General features: G+C 32.6%; 1 protein-coding gene across 1 annotated transcript in view; it reads left to right on the top strand.

The window, feature by feature from the left end:
- Positions 1-20,341, top strand: part of LOC117113632 (chromatin-remodeling ATPase INO80-like) — a gene marked incomplete in the record, with an annotated part of 59,351 nt that extends 39,010 nt beyond the window's left edge. Inside the window, 3 exon segments of the mRNA XM_033257041.1 lie at positions 16,773-16,890; positions 18,803-18,991; positions 20,268-20,341. Coding sequence (XP_033112932.1) covers positions 16,773-16,890; positions 18,803-18,991; positions 20,268-20,341 — 381 coding nt within the window.
- Positions 20,342-22,603: the final 2,262 nt, after the last annotated feature.

Consider the following 22,603-nt stretch of genomic DNA (forward strand, 5'->3'; position numbering starts at 1 on the left):
ATTAAAAAAAATGTGCATAAAAGAAAGAAGAAAATAGATATTGTTACCTTGGATTTGTGTAAAATCATAGGAACAACGTACATGGTATAAAAATGATATACTATTAAAAATATAAGTATGTCAGTCTGTGTATGGCCTGAATATTGCACTACCTCTTATAATTGAGTGTTCGAGTCTGGTTTTAATTAAAGATGCGATACAATTGCAACATACAATAGTGATAATTTCATTCCTTTCCTGGAATTTTTTAGTCGTATGGCCTGAATATATAATGAATTTATCAACAATATCTCAAAAAAAGTGTTAATACTCAGCTTTTTTAATATGCAAAAAACAAACATAATTATATCAAGATGTAATGTATTATTAATCTTTGCCCCCTTTTGCTTTCCAAAATTAATTTCAAAATATCAGTTGAGATTAATATAATGATCTTATAGAAATTCCAGTTTTGATATACACATATAGCCAGCCCTTGGATAGTGTGCACCGAAGAAATTACAGTATTAGAATCATAATATTTGATGACTTTATCCACTACTCAATCTTTCACCATCTGAAAAGGAAATTAAAGTGCATTTTGATATGAAGTGTATTTGAAATTTATATCTGATAATTAGCTAAAGATGTGTGAAATTTGGTAGACATCATAACAAGTGGGTACTCTCTTTGATTGGAATTTAAAGACAACATAATCAGGTCATTTAAGACTGACCATTGAAAGCTCTAGTGATTTGGTTTTAAATTTTATTCAAATTTATTGTAAGTAAAATTGCACTACATCAAAAAAGTAGTATCTTACATTACATTGAATGGATAAAGATCAAAGTATAAAATGCATTATTAGATAATTAGCGCATGGGATGCAATTGAATTAAGAGTCAATTATGACTTAATATTTCCAGCCATGGCTTGTACACTGCATGTAAAATCCTTAGCCTGCCACATTTAGAGGTCTTGTTCATTTTGTTGTCTTGCGACCGTCCTCTGCTTCTTTGAGCCCAATCACACTTGAGGGCCGCCTCAGGGTCGGCAATTTTTAAGTGTGAACAATCAATAAATGTTAAACCGTCCCTGAGCCGACCTAAAGTTAATCCGACTTTTAAGTTGGCTCAGGTCCCGCAATGCGGGCCCAGGGCTGACCCAACTTTATATCTGAACGTAAGCCGAACCTCAGCCGGCCCAAGTTCGCTCTGATTGCTCGATTTTGACATCTTATCTAACCACAACATTCATTCGAACTGACTTGCGCGAAAAGACACCATTGAGAAATAAAATTGTTAAGGAAACTGTAAAGTAATTTGTATTTAGTTGAACTATTGTTTTTGAATAAAAATTTTTACATAAGGTCTCCATGCCTAACTAATTATTACTCACAGCCTTCGTGCCAAGCATAAGCATCATCACAAACCAAGTTGTAGGCATGGGGAATACCACGTGATACAAAGCTTACGCATGGGCAGTTTGACAGATGATGACTTTCTTTTCTACAGTTAAAGAATTCCAGTAGATAAAAAACATATTGGCCTATTACAAGCTCAAGAAACCCCATTTTTGTATAGCACACATTAATTTAACAAGATTATATTCTAAAATTATAACACTGTATAGCGGTATCATTTTTCTGTGAACGTCATCCTCACCAACCACATGCATTTTGTGTCGACGTTCGTAAAGCTACTCACGTGACCCCGAGGACAGAAAAAAACATAATCGTTTGTTTTTGTTATGAGCGAAGCTGGTTATAAAAAGTGTCAAAAATTGTTTGTGAATGAACCTAATATGAAAATAATTATTATTGCCAAATAGATAGATCTCGATGCTACTTATTCACAATCAGTGTCTCCGGTCTGTGGCCAAACATTGACAGCAATATTGGCCTATATAGACAGTTTACAATATACAGGTATGGACTTTCGAAATCGCGAGTTTGGCTTGCACAGAGAAATTAGGTTCATGTTTTGCGCGAATTCCATGTGTTTATGCTAGGTTGTGATTTACCTTTCCGCCATCAAAATGCGATCGCCTCAACTTCCTGTCCTGCAATTCATCGACCAGGTCCAAAAGAAGAAGTGTGAACGTCAGTAAGGCGGCCCTGGGCCGGCTTAAAACAACTTAAAACAATAACTGTGAACGGAAATGAAGTTGAGTCAGCCGTAATTTAAGGCGACCCTGGGCCGGCCCTAGGCCGGCCTAATAAGTGTGATTGGGCTCTTTGTCTGACCATAGGTGTCCAAACTGTCGATGTTGTGCTCCATCCTTTATCAATTCTGTGGCTGATGTGACCTGCCCATTTTTATATTACTTATAAGTTGAAGTGATTATGGTGGATTTTTTTAAAGAAATTTCAATTGTCTGCAAATTCAGTATAGAGCAAGACAAATTAGAAAGCTTGGTGTATCTCAATTGTCATAGCAACCAGTTGAAAAATGAACTGTAATGTTCTTCATTACAAGCTTACTAAAATGAATAAGCATTGTGCTCTAGATGAAACAGCATAATCAATAGAGACGAGACGGATTAACTTCATTTGAAGCACCGCTTTTCATTAACACAATGAACTTCTACAAGTGACTGACATATATTTTCAAAATATAATAAGATATTGCCAACATTAAGGAGATCATTAATGTTTTGTAACCATATGAAAGGTTATTATTTTCAAAGATATGATATAGTTTATGTGTACCTTAATGAATCTTACATCATCTGTGCTTCAACAAAACAACTAGATTATAACATTTATTTTTCTGCCAGCGATCTTTTTTTTTTTTTTATTACTGCCACTTTATTGCTTTTAATGAATGTAGGAAATAAAATATGAAGATGGCGGAGATATTGCTGATAAGTTTGATTTTTTTTTCCCCTAATTTCTAATTCCATTTCACAAATATTAAATATTGATTAGAGCTGTCTTTATTATTTTGCTGTTGTGCTGGAGGTTAATTTTAAATTTGTAATTCCCCTTATATCACAAATATTGATTAGAGGTGGCTGATATTTTAGTCTTCAATTTTTTTTTTTATTACCATACTAATTCTTAAAACCTGATCAGACACGTAGGAAAAAAAATATGAAGATGGCGGAGTTATTGCTGATAAGTTTGATTTTTTTTTTTTCCCTAATTTCTAATTCCATTTCACAAATATTAAATATTGATTAGAGCTGTCTTTATTATTTTGCTGTTGTGTTGGAGGTTAATTTTAAATTTGTAATTCCCCTTATATCACAAATATTGATTAGAGGTGGCTGATATTTTAGTCTTTAATTATTTTTTATTACCACACTAATTCTTAAAACCTGATCCATCACGTACTATACGTACAAGATGAATATTTTTATGGAACAGGTATATGAGATACGCTATAGCAGTTGCGTCCATTAATTCAACTTCAATAAAACGTCTCTATATAGTAGTATTCTCATTTTATATACTAGTAATATGGTTGAGAAGCCGCCCTATAGTTGGGGCACGTATCAGGAGACAAAGCTAATCAATATGTCTGTCTTGAATTCTTATGATGCTCATTTGCTTTTATAAGAGCTTCAGTAGTCTCTCACAAGTGAATTATTTTTTTTTCAAATATACTACAGTACTACAGTTTGTCATATTCTGTTCTTTCAAAAACTACCAAACAACAATAATAAATTAGTAAGCTAGTGCAGTAAGTTAATGAATATAATTATAGATCCTGATAAACTAATACAGGATTTGTTTGCTATAGAAGATTTGCATATTATGTGAATAATAGTTCAATATACTAAATAATATATATATTTTAATAGGAATAAATGCATATGAAATATATAATGTATAATGTATTATAAATGTTAGACATTTATATGTTAAAGTATATAATATAATATATAATATAGCATAATATGATATAATATATTATATAGCACATGTATTCTATGTATTTGATTAGTTGAATATAGTCTTATCCATGTTAAAATGATTATTTCATGGTTATAGAAGTACACTAGTCAACGATCATTCAGTAGTACTTTTCAGGTCCGAAACAATAAAATTCTCAAATGAGAGAAACTTGGCCTACAGTAGGCCTGCAACCAGACCCTGTGACCTTTCCATACAGGTGTTATGACCTGCAGTTGCAGATAGATTCCGGTAGGCATCGCTTCCAGTAAAGTTGCTGAAGCAGGTCACTTTACTAGTCAATTTGTACTTGTGAGAGAAGGTTTGTGTATTATATTACTTAATGAAATTGTTGCCCAATCATCAAACAATAAATCTATCAAATAGTTTGCTGTAGATTTAGTGGTAATGAGTTTTGTGTACGTATTTTGAATACTGTAATTCCTAGTCTAGGGCCTATAGGCCAGTTGTATTACACTAGCCTTTTGAAACAACACGACAGTGGCTAAGCCTACTGTAGGCATATTTTACACCAATTTGTATACAGTAGGTATTGTATAAAATTAGTAATTCCATTTGTACTACAACATTTAATTTGGTAAACAAATTAATGTCATTTTGATAAACTCAACATATTTACAGTAATTCAGATCATAATCCACAAGAAAAGAACATTAAAACCCAAGACTTCCAAGATATAATCACTCAGAAGTTCTTAGAAGTCCTTTAATTAATTGCATGTGGTAGTGATTAAAATGATAATTATTAGCATCTTAATCCATATGGAACAGTGAGCTGCAACTTTGTTATTAAAATTTTAAATATTCCATCTGTATCTCTTTGATCGCAACTTCTCATTTTCTCAAAGTAATCAAACTTCAGGTATCAAGTACTCAGAGGCTTATGTAGAGCGCTATATAAATAATGATTTTATATAGCATTTGCAATTTTTTATGATCCCTTCCTTTAATCCATGGATTAATTATTTAGGTATAGAAAATTGTGATCCCACCCCCTCATTAATGTGAAAAGGGTTGCTATTACTATTATTATTATGAAAATTAGTTTTTTTATCTTAAGCTTTTTTACTTCTTTAGGTATAAGTGTTGTAATCTACAAGCTATATTTTGCTGTTACTGTAGGCTAACCTACTAAAAATGTATATTATAATGCTAGTGGTTAAGGGTAGCTTGTAGCATTCTCCAGTGATAAGGTGACAAAACTATATGATGTTCTTTGTTGTTATGCAACTACTAAGCACTAAAACTCGCTGTTTATTATCAGTGTATATTTATTTATCAAGTTAATCAAAAGGTATAAATTAAGATAATTTAGTAAAATTTAATTGGAAACCATTGCTTGGATGCAAAATTACTAGTTCATAGCAACCACATTGTTAGTTTCGTAGTAACGAAAGGATATAAGATTGCTGATAAGTTTGATTTTTTTTTTTCCCTAATTTCTAATTCCATTTCACAAATATTAAATATTGATTAGAGCTGTCTTTAAATATTATTTTGCTGTTGTGTTGGAGGTTAATTTTAAATTTTTGTAATTCCCCTTATATCACTAATATTGATTAGATGTGGCTGATATTTTAGTCTTTAATTTTTTTTTTTATTACTACACTAATTCTTAAAACCTGATCAGGCACGTAGGAAAAAAAATATGAAGATGGCGGAGATATTGCTGATAAGGTTGATTTTTTTTCCCCCTAATTTCTAATTCCATTTCACAAATATTAAATATTGATTAGATCTGTTTTTATTATTTTGCTGTTGTGCTGGAGGTTAATTTTAAATTTTTAATTCCCCTTATATCACAAATATTGATTAGAGGTGGCTGATATTTTAGTCTTTAATAATTTTTGATTACCACACTAATTCTTAAAACCTGATCAGACACGTACTATACATACAAGATGAAAATTTTTATATGGAACAGGTATATGAAATACACTATAGCAGTTGCGTCCATTAATTCAACTTCAATAAAACGTCTCTATATAGTAGTATTCTCATTTTATATACTAGTAATATGGTTGAGATGCCGCCCTATAGTTGGGGCACGTATCAGGAGACAAAGCTAATCAATATGTCTCACTTGAATTCTTATGATGCTCATTTGCTTTTATAAGAGCTTCAGTAGTCTCTCACAAGTGAATTTTTTATTCAAATATACTACAGTACTATGTCATATTCTGTTCTTTCCAAAACTACCAAACAACAATAATAAATTAGTAAGATTATAGATCCTGATAAACAATGAAGTTACAGGATTTTTTTGCTATAGAAGATTTGCATATTATGTGAATAATAGTTCAATATACTAAATAATAAATATATTTTAATAAGAATAAATGCATATGAAATATATAATGTATAATGTATTATAAATGTTAGACATTTATATGTTAAAGTATATAATGTAATATATAATATAGCATAATATGATATAATATATTATATAGCACCTGTAATCTATGTAGTGTATTTGATTAGTTGAATATAGTCTTGTCCATGTTAAAATGATTATTTCATGGTTATAGAAGTACACTAGTCAACGATCATTCAGTAGTACTTTTCAGGTCCGAAACAATAAAATTCTCAAATGCAACACGAGAAACTTGGCCTAGGCCTGCGACCAGACCCTGTGACCGTTCCATACAGATGTTATGACCTGCAGTTGCAGATAGATTCCGGTGGGCATCGCTTCCAGTAAAGTTGCTGAAGCAGCTCACCTTACTAGTCAATTTGTACTCATGAGAGAAGGTTCGTGTATTATATTACTTAATGAAATTGTTGCCCAACCATCAAACAAAAAATCTATCAAATAGTTTGCTGTAGATTTAGTGGTAATAAGTTTTGTGTACGTATTTTGAATAATTCCTAGTCTAGGGCCTATAGGCCAGTTGTATTACACTAGCCTTTTGAAAGAACACGACAGTGGCTAAGCCTACTGTAGGCATATTTTACACCAATTTGTATACAGTAGGTTTTGTATAAAATTAGTAATTCCATTTGTACTACAACATTTAATTTGGTAAACTAAACATATTTACAGTAATTCAGATCATAATCCACAAGAAAAGAACATTAAAACCCAAGACTTCCAAGATATAATCACTCAGAAGTTCTTAGAAGTCCTTTAATTAATTGCATGTGGTAGTGATTAAAATGATAATTATTAGCATCTTAATCCATATGGAACAGTGAGCTGCAACTTTGTTATTAAAATTTTAAATATTCCATCTGTATCTCTTTGATCGCAACTTCTCATTTTCTCAAAGTAATCAAACTTCAGGTATCAAGTACTCAGAGGCTTATGTAGAGCGCTATATAAATAATGATTTTATATAGCATTTGCAATTTTTTATGATCCCTTCCTTTAATCCATGGATTAATTATTTAGGTATAGAAAATTGTGATCCCACCCCCTCATTAATGTGAAAAGGGTTGCTATTACTATTATTATTATGAAAATTAGTTTTTTTATCTTAAGCTTTTTTACTTCTTTAGGTATATTAAGTGTTGTAATCTACAAGCTATATTTTGCTGTTACTGTAGGCTTACCTACTAAAAATGTATATTATAATGCTGGTGGTTAAGGGTAGCTTGTAGCATTCTCCAGTGATAAGGTGACAAAACCATATTATGTTCTTTGTTGCTATGCAACTACTAAGCACTAAAACTCGCTGTTTATTATCAATGTATATTTATTTATCAAGTTATCAAAAGGTATAAATTAAGATAATTTAGTAAAATTTAATTGGAAACCATTGCTTGGATGCAAAATTACTAGTTCATAGCAACCACATTGTTAGTTTCGTAGTAACGAAAGGATATAAGGTTCATAGCTTCAGGCAGTGAGCTGCGCAGCTGTGATTTGCATGGCCAGTTTGAAAAAAACACGGCCGATTTTAAACAGAAAAAAGCATAGCTTTGCGATAGTCCGCTATACAGTAAATGTTTGCCGATTATGTGTACATCCATACGTTTATACACAGTATAGTTTGTCCAAATTTGCTAGAGTATTTTTGGAAGAAAACTTAGATCGTGAAGTTGGGAAGTTGACTTATACTCCGAGTAACAGTTTACGTAATGAAATTAAGCTATTTTAAAAAAACGACGACAATCAGAGCTTGGTTGGTTTGTTTTTTTTGTATTATGTTTTAAGTCATTAATGTGGGCATTATACAAATAATAATAATAATATTAATAATTAAAACAATAATTTAATATCATATAAAAATTATTCTAAATAAAGAAATCTGAATCTTACATTTTAATATTTGTCCATAATTCAAGAAGACAAAGGTAGAAAATAAATTAATTAGAAAAAAAAAAACTTAATTAGTCTCAGTGCAAATGGCCTACCTGATATAAAGCTCAAAATCCTTGAGAATTGCAGACCTAGTAAATAAACAAATAATGTAATCTGAATCTTATTATTTAAAAAATTGTGACCAGCCTACGTATGTCATGTGGCATTAGCGCATACTTTTGCACCATCGACACACACTAAGCCTAATTTCACTCGGCAAGACGGAGGAGCACATGATAAGAATGTTGATGCATCTCACATGGCAATACACAATTTTACTCCACGGAAACTATTTGTTGTTGTAAACAAATACAATGGCATAAGCGATCGTGCAATGTAGACAAGAGGTAAATTCTGGAAGATAGTCATTTCCCTTTACGAAACTGATGCTTGTTTAATTTAGATAATAATATTCTGTAAACTTGAATTTGCTGGTTGTGTAAACTAGATGTTTTCTGTCCGTGTTATTCATTCTCTGGGGTAGGATTCTTATTAGATACTTAGCTCGTATGGTCTGCTGTAATGCTAACCTGATACTGATTTGAGGGGGTTGATTTATACTTCGGTAATATGAATACAAGATTATTTCAAATCAAAGCTTGGGGATCGACTTACACTTGGTGTCGAATTATACTCCGGGGAAAAAAACGATATACAGAAATATTGAAACTAAGATAGTAATAAATTTGGGGAAAATGTAGTATTTAGTTAAAATGTTAAGATTGTGGGCAGTGGCGTAAAATTCTAATAGCAATAAGTGGTTGAAAGAACCCTCCAGGCTCCTACGAATTGAGGATCAGTGGAGTTTACCCCTAACCCAAGACAGCACTCTGGAATTAATTACAATATGCCAATGTTTGTGGGAGTTGGCATGTGATTATGGTTTAAATTCTGAGCCATAAAGTTGGGGTTTTTTTAGTCTCCGGCCATTCACATGCTTTTATTTTAGGAGTGTCTCTTTGTAATGATGTTTTTAAGTTCATGCAACTGAAACTGCTTGTGTCATTTTTTGGTGTAAAGCATTACTTTTCTTCTGATCCCAGCTGAAGATTATAAACTTCTAATGTATCTGGTTTTTTATCTCTGCAGAGTAACAAAAATGAATGCACCTATTGAAAACAGAGTTTACAAATGTTGACATTACAATACATTTTACCAAGTTACCCTGTAAAAATTAGGGCATCATAGCTTTAGGCAGCGAGCCGTGCATCCGTGATTTGCATGGCCAGTTTCAAATAAATATGGCCAATTTTCAGCAACAAAAAGCATGGCTTTGTGATACCGATAGTGTTATTTTGAGAATGTAAAGCATTACTTTTCTTCTGATCCCAGCTAAAGATTATAAAAGTTCTAACATATCTGGTTTTTGATCTCTGCAGTTAACAAACATTAATGCACATTGAGAACAGCGTTCACATTGACGTACGTAAAATACATTTTACCAAGTTACCCTTTTTTTATGTAAAAAACGTGGCAGCATAGCTTTAGGCAGTGAGCCGTGCAGCCTTGATTTTCATGACCACTGATCTCTAATAATATACTGTAGCTGAATTGCTCATTGGCCATTCATGATTCACTATACAGGAAAAACTGTGGCCACTAGCGCTGTATGCAAGAGCCCAAGTGACGTAAATAACAGTCTGGTCAAGTTGTTTTTTTGCATTTGTTTAAATTATAGTTAAAAATTACGATTCTTGTAATACTTATAATAATGTACCTGTTTGTGCAGTTTAAAAAAGTGCAAGCGATGTTGTGTTGTTAGTAGTGACATCGATCACTAACAACTCAACTTTGCTTGCGCTTTTTAAACTGCACAAACAGGCGCCTTGACTGGTTAGAGAATGTCAAAAAAAGTTTCATAAAATTTAAATTTTTTTATCAATATGTATTATAAGAATTGTTATTTTTAACACTAATTTAAACAAATGTCAACTAAAATTTGACTAGACTGGTAAGTCAATTTGGTATTTGCAAATGGCATCAGTGGCTTCACTAAAACCAGCACGAGCAATCCAGCTATTGTATTAGAGATCAGTGAAATAAACATGGCCCGATTTTCAGCTTCAGAAAGCTCAGCTTTGCGATAAGCTGTGCTATTCATTTTTTCAGATTACATGTACATCCCCCATTATCGATTAATGTTGACTTTTAAAGCCTTTATCTGCTACCACAACATCACAGGAGAAAAAATATTGCACACCCTACTTTAGAATTTTCACACTAGTTTCAAAATCCTGCCTAAACCTCTGGCCACATTTGATCTTGAGATTACTGATAGAACTCTGTTTGAAGACAAAATGGTATGCTATACCCTGCTGTAAAAGCCTTTTAACAATACAGAAGAAAAGTGATTATTTCCCCCTTTTTTTGGCTTTCATTTCATACATAGCAATAGTGCCAACAGAGTTAATAGTTATTTTGGCATAATTGTAATAGTTTGAATTACGACTTTATAGTCTGAAAAATGTCATGTAATCTTATTACGGCCATGAAATGCTCATAAAATTTAATTAAAGCTTTGGAATGCTGACATTACTTATGTACTGTAGGTTGCTTATGATTGATTCAGGATGACAAAGGAATATAACAGAGTAGAAAATAATGCCATTAGATCAGTTGACATCTTATACATATGTACCGGTAATCTCCGAAATGCTATATATTACCGGTAATTGAAAAAAATTATGTAACGTTTTTGCATTGACTATAAATTGTGCCTAAATTATTACCTACTAATTTTGTGGAAGGGGTAGCAATAGTTCCTGCGGCTCCTAAATTAACGGGTATGTTGTTTGCTAGACTTTTCATCAAATACTTAAAAACGTCTTTCAGTAAGTTGAACAACCCTGCAAGTGTTAGCTGACCATGTTCTCTCCGCAGATAAAGTTTCTGCTGTTGGTATGGCCTTGAAAGTAAATCACCTACCATAACGCAAAAAACCATGTGCTTTGTCGGCGTAGCAATAGATCGTTTTCATCTGTAAATGAATGAAAAACAAAAGCTGATTAGTTTCCCACTGATGCATAGCTGGCAATGTTACCATCTCTTTGATGTTTTAATTGGGCTGCTGAAACATCAGCCAAGTCGTAACACATTTGCCTATTATCTTATTACCATCTTGTTGATGTACTAAGTAGGGGAGGGGACACATCCCAAGTGTCTAGTAACATGTAGAAGTATCTGTAAAGTACAGCAATTAAAACAAAGTAATCTCTAAACTTTACTCAGGTAATTGGTATGCGCATTGCGGTATGTATAACCGAGTCAGTAAATGCAACAATGTATAAACGGTACAACATACTGTGCTCTTTGCATCTTATGATAATAATCAGCATGTATTTGTTAGATATTTGACTGTAGCTTTAACATACGCAAGTTTCATTCTTGTGAGCACTTAACATGTAAACTGGCAATTATGAGTGCAGTTATGTTGCAGGGTGTACATGAGGGCACCACTACAGGTATTCTCGTAGAAACCTTTTGTATTTTATATGAAATACGTTGGTGTCCTGGTCATCTTAAAAAACATTTATTCCTTCATATTGTTTGCGCAGAGTTTTGCCTCCTGTTGAGATTCTTATGTATTATCTGCTACGAATGTAAATATTGGAATTATAGTACGTACAGTATGTTGTTTCGATTGTAATTTACTATAATTGCCACTGTACATGACATGCACGCAGAGGATCGCAAGAAGGTACCCAGCAATGGCAGCACCAATAGATAGCACACTTTCCTAATTGGATTTGTCTATAGAACAGAATCACTCCATTCCAGGTTTAAGACATCAGTTAAAAATAAATTGTATTGTCATTTATGACATCATCATCAATGTCTTTTGAAAATTTTTTTGTCATTGTGACTAAGGACTACCGTAAATGCTCGAATAAGCGACGTGGCGCTTATAAAATTCTTTGAGACTTCAGTGCGGCAATTATTCGAGCATTTACGATAGATGCCAACATCATTTGAGCACCTGTGAATACTGTCATGGTGGGTCTTAAGCCTTAAATTGATCGAGTTCCTAGTCCACATATCAAGCGCTCTGAGCATCTTACATTAGATGGATATGTGCGCTATATAAAACTACACTATTATTATTATTATTATTATTATTATTAAATTGCTAGGGAACGGTGCAGTGGTGTTTGGTTTCATCTGGATTGTTTTATTTTATTTTCTCACTTTCCAGTTTTCTTCTGTTAGATATATTTCAGTGCTATAGTATATTAGTAAAAAATACAAAAAAACAAAAACAAAAAGCGCTCCGATCTGAATGGCGCTATATAAATGTTTTAATGTATATAGACATGTATGGATGTTGGATACTCTGAAACTAATTCATTATAATTTTCAACTAAATTTGCATATTTACAAAAGTTTGTGTATTCTTCATGTTGTATTTTTTTTCTTTGTTGGTAATTATGTATTATTTTGTATTTTGTCAAACTCCCTTTTTGCCTTAGAAAAATCAGTTATACAACATATAAAAAATATTTTTCCCCTCGTATTTTTCCCCTCCGAAGCCTAGGTTTAACAACTTTGTGACATTTGGTTTGCATCTGATCTCTATTACGAGATGGTGGTGAGACTGATGAGGTTGTGACATTTGGTTGGTAACTGAACTCTATTATGAGATTTGGTTGGTACCTGAACTCTATTATGGGATGGTGATGAGGATTGTGACATTTGGTTGGTACCTGATCTCTAGTAATGAGATGATGGTGAGAATGATAAGGATTGTGACATTTAGTTGGTACCTGAACTCTATTATGAGAGGGTGATGAGAATGATGAGGATTGTGACATTTGGTTGGTACCTGATCTCTATTATGAGATGGTGATGAGAATGATGAGGATTGTGACATTTGGTTGGTAAATGATCTCTAGTATGAGGTGGTGGTGAGAATGATAAGGATTGTGACATTTGGTTGGTACCTGATCGCTAATATGAGGTGGTGGTGAGAATGATAAGGATCGTGACATTTGGTTGGTACCTGATCTCTAGTATGAGGTGGTGGTGAGAATGATAAGGATTGTGACATTTGGTTGGTACCTGAACTCTATTGTGAGATGGTGATGAGAATGATGAGGATTGTGACATTTGGTTGGTACTTGATCTCTAGTTTGAGATGGTGGTGAGAATGATATTGATAAGGATTGTGACATTTGGTTGGTAAATGATCTCTATTATGAGATGGTGATGAGAATGATGAGGATTGTGATATTTGGTTGGTAAATGATCTCTAGTATGAGATGGTGATGAGAATGATGAGGATTGGGACATTTGGTTGGTAACTGATCTCTAGTATGAGGTGGTGGTGAGAATGATAAGGATTGTGACATTTGGTTGGTACCTGATCTCTAGTATGAGAGGGTGGTGAGAATGATATGGATTGTGACAACTGATCCCTAGTGTGTGATATATGATGAGAAAGATGAGGATTGTACCTGATCACCAGTGTGAGATGATGGTGAGAGTGATTGGAGTGACATTTGTTGGTATCTGATCCCTAGTGTGAAATGATGATGATTATGAAATTGGTTGGTACCTTATCCCTTGTTTGAAATTATAGTGAGAATGATGATGATTGTGACATTTTGTTGGTACCTGATTCCTAGTGTCAGATGATGATGAGAATGAGGATTGTGACATTTAGTTGGCAACTAGGCTAAACCCATAGATGAACTTTTTTTATTGTAAAATCTTGACCAATATTTTACTTGTGTAAAGGGAGATTATTAATCGAAATAGACCATCTGCAGGTACCTTAAATTAATATAATCATGAGTCAGTAGAGTTTCTGAGATTGTCCCTATACTTACAGTATTAGAATCATGGCTAAGCTGTACAGTGAGTCTTTCAGACAAATTTAATGACATTTCAAATCATTTCAACTACTTTACGTTTCTTTTCACAATCTACCTCTGATTTGTTAAGGCCCTTTATGGATTTCCTAATTTCTTTCACTTTTTTAATTATAGAGTTTTTGTTTATTATTAATATTTTTTATTTAACTTGAATATATTTTGTTATTGTATTAATCTTAATACTATCATATTATTAATATAAAATAAATATGGTCCAATTTTCTGGTACAGGACAAAGCATATCATGGAATGAAATATAGCCAAGGAATGGTTTAATTTAATGGAAAGGGTGTTGCTTGCTCATATATAACATTTTGAAATGATAAGATGAATAAAATGATATTTTGTAATATAACAATAGATTTTTACTCTTTATTCGTAATTTTCTCAATAATTAAATACCATTATCTAATGTCTAGATATTTGTTATATGACTAGAAATGTGGTATGTACATAATAAAGTTGTTATGTATTGTATTTAAATATATTTTTCACAGCTTTTAAAATAGAAATATGATATTTGTTATATGGCTAGAAATGTGGTATGTACATAATAAAGTTGTTATGTATTGTATTTAAATATATTTTTCACAGCTTTTAAAATAGAAATATGATACTTTTTATATGGCTAGAAATGTGGTATGTACATAATAAAGTTGTTATATTGTATTTAAATATATTTTTCACAGCTTTTAAAATAGAAATATGATATTGTTGCAGTTGCAGTCTTTCTAACAACAGTGGGTTTCCTGCTTTTGTGACTCTCAGGCAGTGATGACAAAATGAATAAATAATAATTCATAACTCATTTGTTTTTTAAATATCCATCTTCGCTCTATATTATTATACTAAACTAAGTTTTAATATGTTATTTAGAAAATTGAACCACTATAGTAAATGCTACTTTGTACACCAGTTAGAAGAACTATAAATAAATATGATTAACATAGCAAAGTAATATTTTGTCAGTTGATTAAATGCATTGTTTGCCAAAAAATATTATTAGGTCGAGAGTTGTTCATTTAGCCTAGCATTTAATTCAAATCAGCATTTATTTGACAATTTATAAAGTTTGTTATACTCTTTGTTAGTAGTCATTATTATTATTGTTGATATTGATATGGCGTTGAGATTGTTTGCTTTGTGTGAGTAGGCTGGCCAAACCCAGAAATCAGTGCCGGTATGAAAGCATCATGTAGACAGCATTTGTTTACAAAGAGGAATGATAGCCTTACAATGTTAGTTAAAATAACGCCTGTTTGTTTTTGCAACATTCTTGGGGCTTGGACTAACTTTCTGTTCCTTTGTGAACATGTAAAGCTACACCCAAAGTAAAGGTTCTTGCCATTGATCAACAACAATCACTCCAATTTCCAAAGCTCTGTTCTAAAAAAGTTTTTGGTCAAAAAATGTCCAGTATTTACTTAACAAAATATAGAATGCAAAGTAATAAATAAAGACAAAATATGTTGCAATCCTGACCATCGTCAAAACATACGAAGTCCAGTGGATGATTATATCTGTTCTTATGATGGCACTTGATTGCTGGACAGGATGTTAACCATCACGTGACAACAACTGTATAATGTTTTACATAATTTTCTTTCATACAATATTATTTGATTAGGGTATACATCCTTCATTTCAGACAACTGATGCTTTATAACAAGGAAGGGGGGGGGGGGGGTGGGGGGGTTTTGTTTTGTAGGTAGGGGGGGGGGGGGGGGGTTGAGGTGTTTCAGTTTGTAAGCAACATTATTTGCCAGTTTTTCAATCCAAAATCTAAGAATAAAAAATGCAAGCCGTCTAACTGCCTATCCATAGTACAGTGCAGTATGTGATAGGCCTAAGAATGTTTACATACAGTTTGAATGTTTCTTTTTCTGGATGTGTCCGGAATGTGTTAAATATTTTGAAATGAGATGAGAATGGTTTTAATTACACTGTTGAGTTATCTTAACATGATCAAGTGGAAGTGAGATAGTGTTTTACCTCACCTATGTACTTTTCAATAGAATATTGAACTTCTTGGTGTGGTACTAACAAAATAGCCTGTTGCTATTGAAAAGTGCACATACTAAAGAAAATAAATAAGGCAGTGGCTACTGTTACACCAGTCTTAAGCATTTCCAAAATCTGATTGGATGTTATTATTTTAATCCAATCAAAATTAAGGATTGGTCTAAGACTGGTGTAATAGTACCATTGCCAGTAATTAAAGTAAATGAATTATTTTAATCCAATCAAAATTAAGAATTGGTCTAAGACTGGTGTAATAGTACCACTGCCAGTAATTAAATTAAATGAATTATTTTAATCCAATCAAAATTTAAAAATTAGTCTATGGTGGTAACAGTACCACTGCCAATAATTAAATTCACTTGGATTAAATGTGTGGTACAAATTGGTATTTAATTAATTTATTTTTATTTTTATGATTAAATGATTATTTTGGCTTTTCTATAAGATTGGATAATGTACATTTGATTTTTACATTTTACTTATTTAACACATATTACATATTTATATTTACATATTTATTCACTGGTGAGGGCTGCTAAATAGCTAGAAGTGAGACAGCAGAAAAAGTAATAGGACTGCCGAATATGGGACAGTAGAAGAAAACTTGGACCTTCGCCTCCTTGGATGTTTGTGTATGAAAATGCTCATGATATATCATCAACGTTTATTTTGCATTGCAGGTGTCTGTGAGTAGTGATAGCACTCGGTTGTCAAGCACGCCTATACAGCAGCATGACGACAACAGTAATGATGGGCTAATACTCATTGAAGATGTTGCTACTCTCAGGAATATTGATGGTTTGTCAATTTTATTTCTAGACATTCTCTACAATATAATTCTCTTATTTTAACCTCTAATATTGACATTTTTCACAATAGTTTGTCTATATTTCGTTCTATTATTATTAATCATTTGAATAGGTGAGATTTTTGTACTCTTTCGTCTGTATATTTTATATATAAAAATTTTATATATTTTACCAGCCTGTTAGTGGCGATGATTCGCTGTTGGTCTGTTGAAATAAATAAATAAATAAATTTTGTTATTCTAAATGATAAATTTGATTGTGGATTTATACAGGCTGTGTGCATAAACCATTTAAATAAAATAGTATAGAACTAGAAAAAATTGAAATATAAACTATAAAAAAAATATATGATAAACAATTAAAATATAAGGCCAACACTTTTGATATTGAACACCAACCATTTTGAAATCAATTTATATTTCAAGCGGTCTTAGGCCCAAAGGTGAATATCTTCATTTTGCTGTATCAGATATAAAATATATTTCTACACTGGTAGTTCATAATTTGCTGAAATCATCTTGACATCAAAATTTTGACTATGAAGAATATACAATATAAAAATTATATAACAGGCCAATGCTTTTTGAAACTATAGTACCAACTTTTTTGAATTAATATATTTTAGACCCAAAAGACCATATCTTGTTGTGTCATATTTCACAGTGGAAGTCTGTAATCACTGAATGATATTAACATCAAAATATTGACTGAATTTAAAAGATTTTATAGCTTATCAATATGTAAATTCATACTATTCTTAGATTTATCACTATCATTTTTTTCATTATGTCAATATTATTGTTTTGATCATCACATTAATCGTATTATGTAATCAGTATTGGATTAATTTTAGCCTTCCCTAACTTGAGAATGTAAGATCAGAGATTCTTCATTCTTACACATATCCCAAATAGTTAACTTAATTATGTGGCTAATAAATGATGTGAATCTTATAGTTAGTGCTATAGTGTCAAGGTTAATATCAATAATGTGTTAGCAATATACCCCCTTGTAATTCAAGCAATATCAGCAATTCGTTAGTCTACCAATCAAATTGCAAGGCAGATGAAATTCCTCAAAGGCAGCTCTCATATCCAAAAAAACATAAGTAACTGGTGTAAGATTCATGGGGTCATTTGCGAGCTACTATTTTAAGGTAATGAATCCAGCTCTATTGCCTATTGGTCAGACAGAGCGACTCCAGCACAATCGCCACCTGGGCTTGCTACTGAAAATGACTAGGCTAGGCTGTCACAAGTCCCACAACTTTCTTTCTGCTACTCATACCACTAGTTACACTAGCAACATTCTGGCTGGGTGGTCTTGCATATTCCAACTCATTTTTTTTAAAATTTAAATATGTACCAATAAATTTCAGTTGATTTGTCATAAAATTGGTTTTAAAAATTCTTTACATAATCATACTTGATACCATTAATTTTGTAAATTATTTTTAATAAATAAATTACTATGGCTTACAGTCAGTGCAAACGCTTAACCATCAAGCCATAGCTTATGTTTGCAAGAAAGAATAAAATTGAATACTAAAACAAATTTTGAGTGGTTGGCACTAAAAAGAATAGACATACCAAGATTATTCTCACACCAATGGTAAAACTGGTGAAAATCCAGTCTATTTCTCATAAATGTGAAAATTATTAATATATTAAAGAATTGACCAAGGTATTAAACACATCACTGCCAAACTTGAGGAATAATGTGGCTGCATTTTTAGGGAAACATACCTTCACTCAACATATTGATCTCTGAAGTTGAGAAGTTGCTGACCCAGGGAACAATGGACACATTTCTAAACATTCTTAGTGTAATGTTTCCTGTGCTAACATTTTGTTTGACATTATCTTGTTACATGCATAATCATACAAGTTTTTTTTTTGCAGGGTCTCCAACTGCAAAGAGAGGAAGGGGCAGGCCACGTACCAAACCTACTACCACAAAGAAGTTTCCAGGTAGGCCGGGTAGGCCTAGGAAAGGCACGACAGGAAGTGCAGCTGCAATGGCAGCTGCATTAGCTGGAGCAGCAGCGGGTCAAGCTGCGGCATACGCTGCTTATGGATTCAGTTTTATGGGTAAGTTGTAAAGCATTTTATCTTTAGGTAAAGATGATAGAAATGCCTTTCTTACATGTAATTGGCCATCCATTTTGCTAACATAACACATTATGTCGACATGACAAGAACTGAATGGTTACTAAACTAGGAGACCATCTCCTTGTCTTTTATGAATAGTGTATCAAGTCCATTTTTCTTTTCAATGGAATCAGAGTTGTCTCTTACCCAAATACGCAAGTAAAAAAGCATTTTCAAACCAAGGAAATTTACAATGCAAAGCCTAACTTCCCTTTTCTCTGTACCACCATGCTCTCTTCTTTTTTTATATGCTGTGGTGTCATCTTAATCTGTGTTCAGTCCGTAATACCAATTGTTATGTTTTTCCCTCGCTAACAATAGTTTCTTACTGTACTCACTGAAGTAAATTTTGTTATGATGTTTGATGATTTTCGTGACTAGGCCATCAGGTATGATTTATAATCGATGCAATAATTAGTGATTACAGTATTAATATACTTGTCAATGGCATTACATTTTTAACATGTTGGCTGCCAAGCTTTTTTGTTGCGCATATGCCAAGGCATAGAGTTTGCCCCCATTATGAAAATCCTTCCCATCAACTGCAATGAAATACTGGTACTTATTTTTAGATAATTCTTTCTGGGTTTCGTCCCTAAACCGCCAGTGCAAGAATTTGTGTTCTGGGAACCACTGCCAGTGAGTTTACAATGCAATACAAATTTTTATGTTGAGACAGGTTTAGGCAAAACCTGTCGGTCATGAACTCGCGTCACTTGCAGCGAACATGTTAGAAAATGATTGCATTTGCTGATTAGATTGTTTTCGGAACGACTGTGTTTGATGGTCGGTATCATTTGTCGTCAAGTTCAAAGAACTGTTGTTTGTTAATGATGTCTACTTCCACTTTTGAATCAATATGAGATTAAAACAAAGTGAGAATAATTTTGCAAACATGAATTGGTAATTTAATTGCTTTCAGACAGAAAATGTGTAGTATAAGATGAAATATATTTAAAATAGATTTTGTAGCCTTAGAAATCACTACCATTATGAATTACTTGTATTTCTTGGAATAGGTCTTCATGATAAAGAATTATTCTTCTTTCTTTTCTCAATTGTTCCCAATAATATTGTGTGGGAAGGTTTGTATTGTGTGTGGGAGGATGTTTGAAACTTCTTTTCAATTCAATTTAAATCACACTTTTTCCATATTAGGAACTATAATGAAATCCGCAGCTAAATTAGTATTTGCCCTCTTTTTTGTGGTTCCCAGAAATATGGTTGCAACCTGCTTCAGCACTAGTCAATGGTGGATTCAAGGGGGTACAACCGGGCCGTTCCCCCTAATATTTTTTTTAATTATTTGAAAAATGAGAAAAAAAGAAATTTATAGTAAAAGTCTGAGAGTGCCATTTCCAGCGATCTACAGGTGTCATAATCATAAATTGTCTTACCTCAGCCCCACCTCCACTAATGGTGGTCTAGACCCTATGAAAGTACTTCCCTGTGGTCCCTCTATTTGGAACTGAATCCACCACTGCAAGATATTGACAACTCCTTGAGTTGCATGTGAAATTTAACAGTGGTATATATACTGACATAAAGTAGGCCTATCACCACTGTGATTTTCTATCATGCAATACATCATTTATGAAGAATATAACTATAGTGAATTTAACATCATTACAGAATTGTCATTAGCTCAAAGCATAAAATAGCAAAACTATTGGTTTTGAGTGTGTGAAAGTGTGGACGTGTGCAGAACATGTTAACCGTAAAAGGACAAGCTTTAGTAGTAGTACAAGCCATTATCTTCTAAATATGTGCAAAGTAGAAGGAACCAACCCTGTAAGAATTTCTACACGACTCGATTTTTTAGGTAATAGCCGGAAAGTTCATGTATACTCTGCTGTAGTAGCATTTCTGAGGAGTCATTGGAACCCCAATAAGCTTAGTAGACATATACAATGATGTTGTAAATTGAAGGCGAAAATAAAAATATATTCTTGTTAACTGAAATACAAGCCTCAAACGATCAAAGACACGACGACAGCGGATCGATGAATTAGCATCAAAATTTAGTATACATGACATAGAGGTAGAGCCATTAATAGCGATTAAGCCAACATTAGTTAATTTTGCAATAATGTTTTGTTGCATTTCTCAAGTTTATTTGTCATATATATGTTAATTTAATTAGGCAACAATGTTGCCTAATATAGTACGGTACTTATTTCATTATCAAACAAAGCTTGGAGTGGCATGGTATTCTAGACAATACCATCAGTCCCACATTAATAAGGAATTTATGGCGCAAAAACAAAGCCTTGGTTCTACAAACTAATTTTTTCCAGAGAATTAAAATTTATATTGCAACTGATTCTGAAAGACTAAAATTCATTTATTTCAAGGTGCTTAGAATTTTATAATCCTCTATGTTTATCTGTAATCCATGGTATATAGATTTTCTCATTATGTTTTGTTGTATTCCAACAGAGTTTTCAAAATGGATTCTGCATTGCAAATTCTTTATTAGCTTGAACATTATTATTGATAATATTGATTTATGAAAATAAAATTTAGAATTTCAAAAAATTGTGCATCATCATATCATCATGTGATATAATGCTTAGTTTCTACCAGCTTACAAAACTGCTAGTCAAATATCCAGGTGTTTGGCAAATAGCCACATTCTCTGGTAAGTCATGTATAAAATTCTTAATTACAGTATGTAATTAAAATCTAACAGGTCTACATGGATTAGTAGCTTAGAATATCAATATGGTATCATAGATCTTAATTTAAATCCCATAAATTGTTAATTTTGCCTACAATTATATGTTAGAGTTTTCAAAAGTTGTAAACAAAATATCAATTCCAACCATATACTCAATAAAATAATTTTAATTGCTGTCTTTCCACTGTGCATATCTTGCAGCGAAAGGTAAATTAATTTATCGTTTTAGGACAGGAAGCAATAACTTGAAATTAGTGAAAGTGGTTTTTGCTGAAGTGGTTTTATGTTGCAGATAATTTTTTTAAACAAATACTCTAAATTGTTTATGGAATTGTGTACCATAAATGTGTGAATATAACCACAGGCATGTCAGAACAAGGGTTTTAATTGTACAATTAAAATTCCTTGGTCAGCAAATTGGTTTAAAACAGTGTATAAGCCAACTAGAATATAACCGGTTTTATAAGCTGAGCATAATCTATTAAAATGTCAAATGGAATAGCGGATTAGCTTAGTCGGCTAATCTGGTGGTAGCCACTGTGTGTGCTCTGAAACGTGAAGATCTCTAGGTCCCCGGTTCAATTCCCATCGCTGCCTCTCCTTGTGTTTCAGCTAGAGGGCTGAAATATAAGTTAAAATAGCGGACCTGTCTTTCGGATGAGACGTTTAAGCCGTTGGTCCTGTGTGCATTATGGCCCATGTGCATGTTAAAGAACGCAGTACGCTTTTCGGAAAAGAGTAGAGGATTGTCTCCCGGTGTACTGTCTAATCACCACCAGAAAGACCCCACTGGAAATACAGTAAGTCTTCTTCTAGACTTTCGTGGGCTATCCTTGGTGTTTACACTGAATAAATCCAATCCAATCGATGGA

The sequence above is a fragment of the Anneissia japonica genome, unplaced genomic scaffold (assembly GCF_011630105.1).
Source record: "Anneissia japonica isolate Jap-2015-1 unplaced genomic scaffold, ASM1163010v1 scaffold287877_len585272_cov192, whole genome shotgun sequence".
NCBI classification, from domain to species: domain Eukaryota; kingdom Metazoa; phylum Echinodermata; class Crinoidea; order Comatulida; family Comatulidae; genus Anneissia; species Anneissia japonica.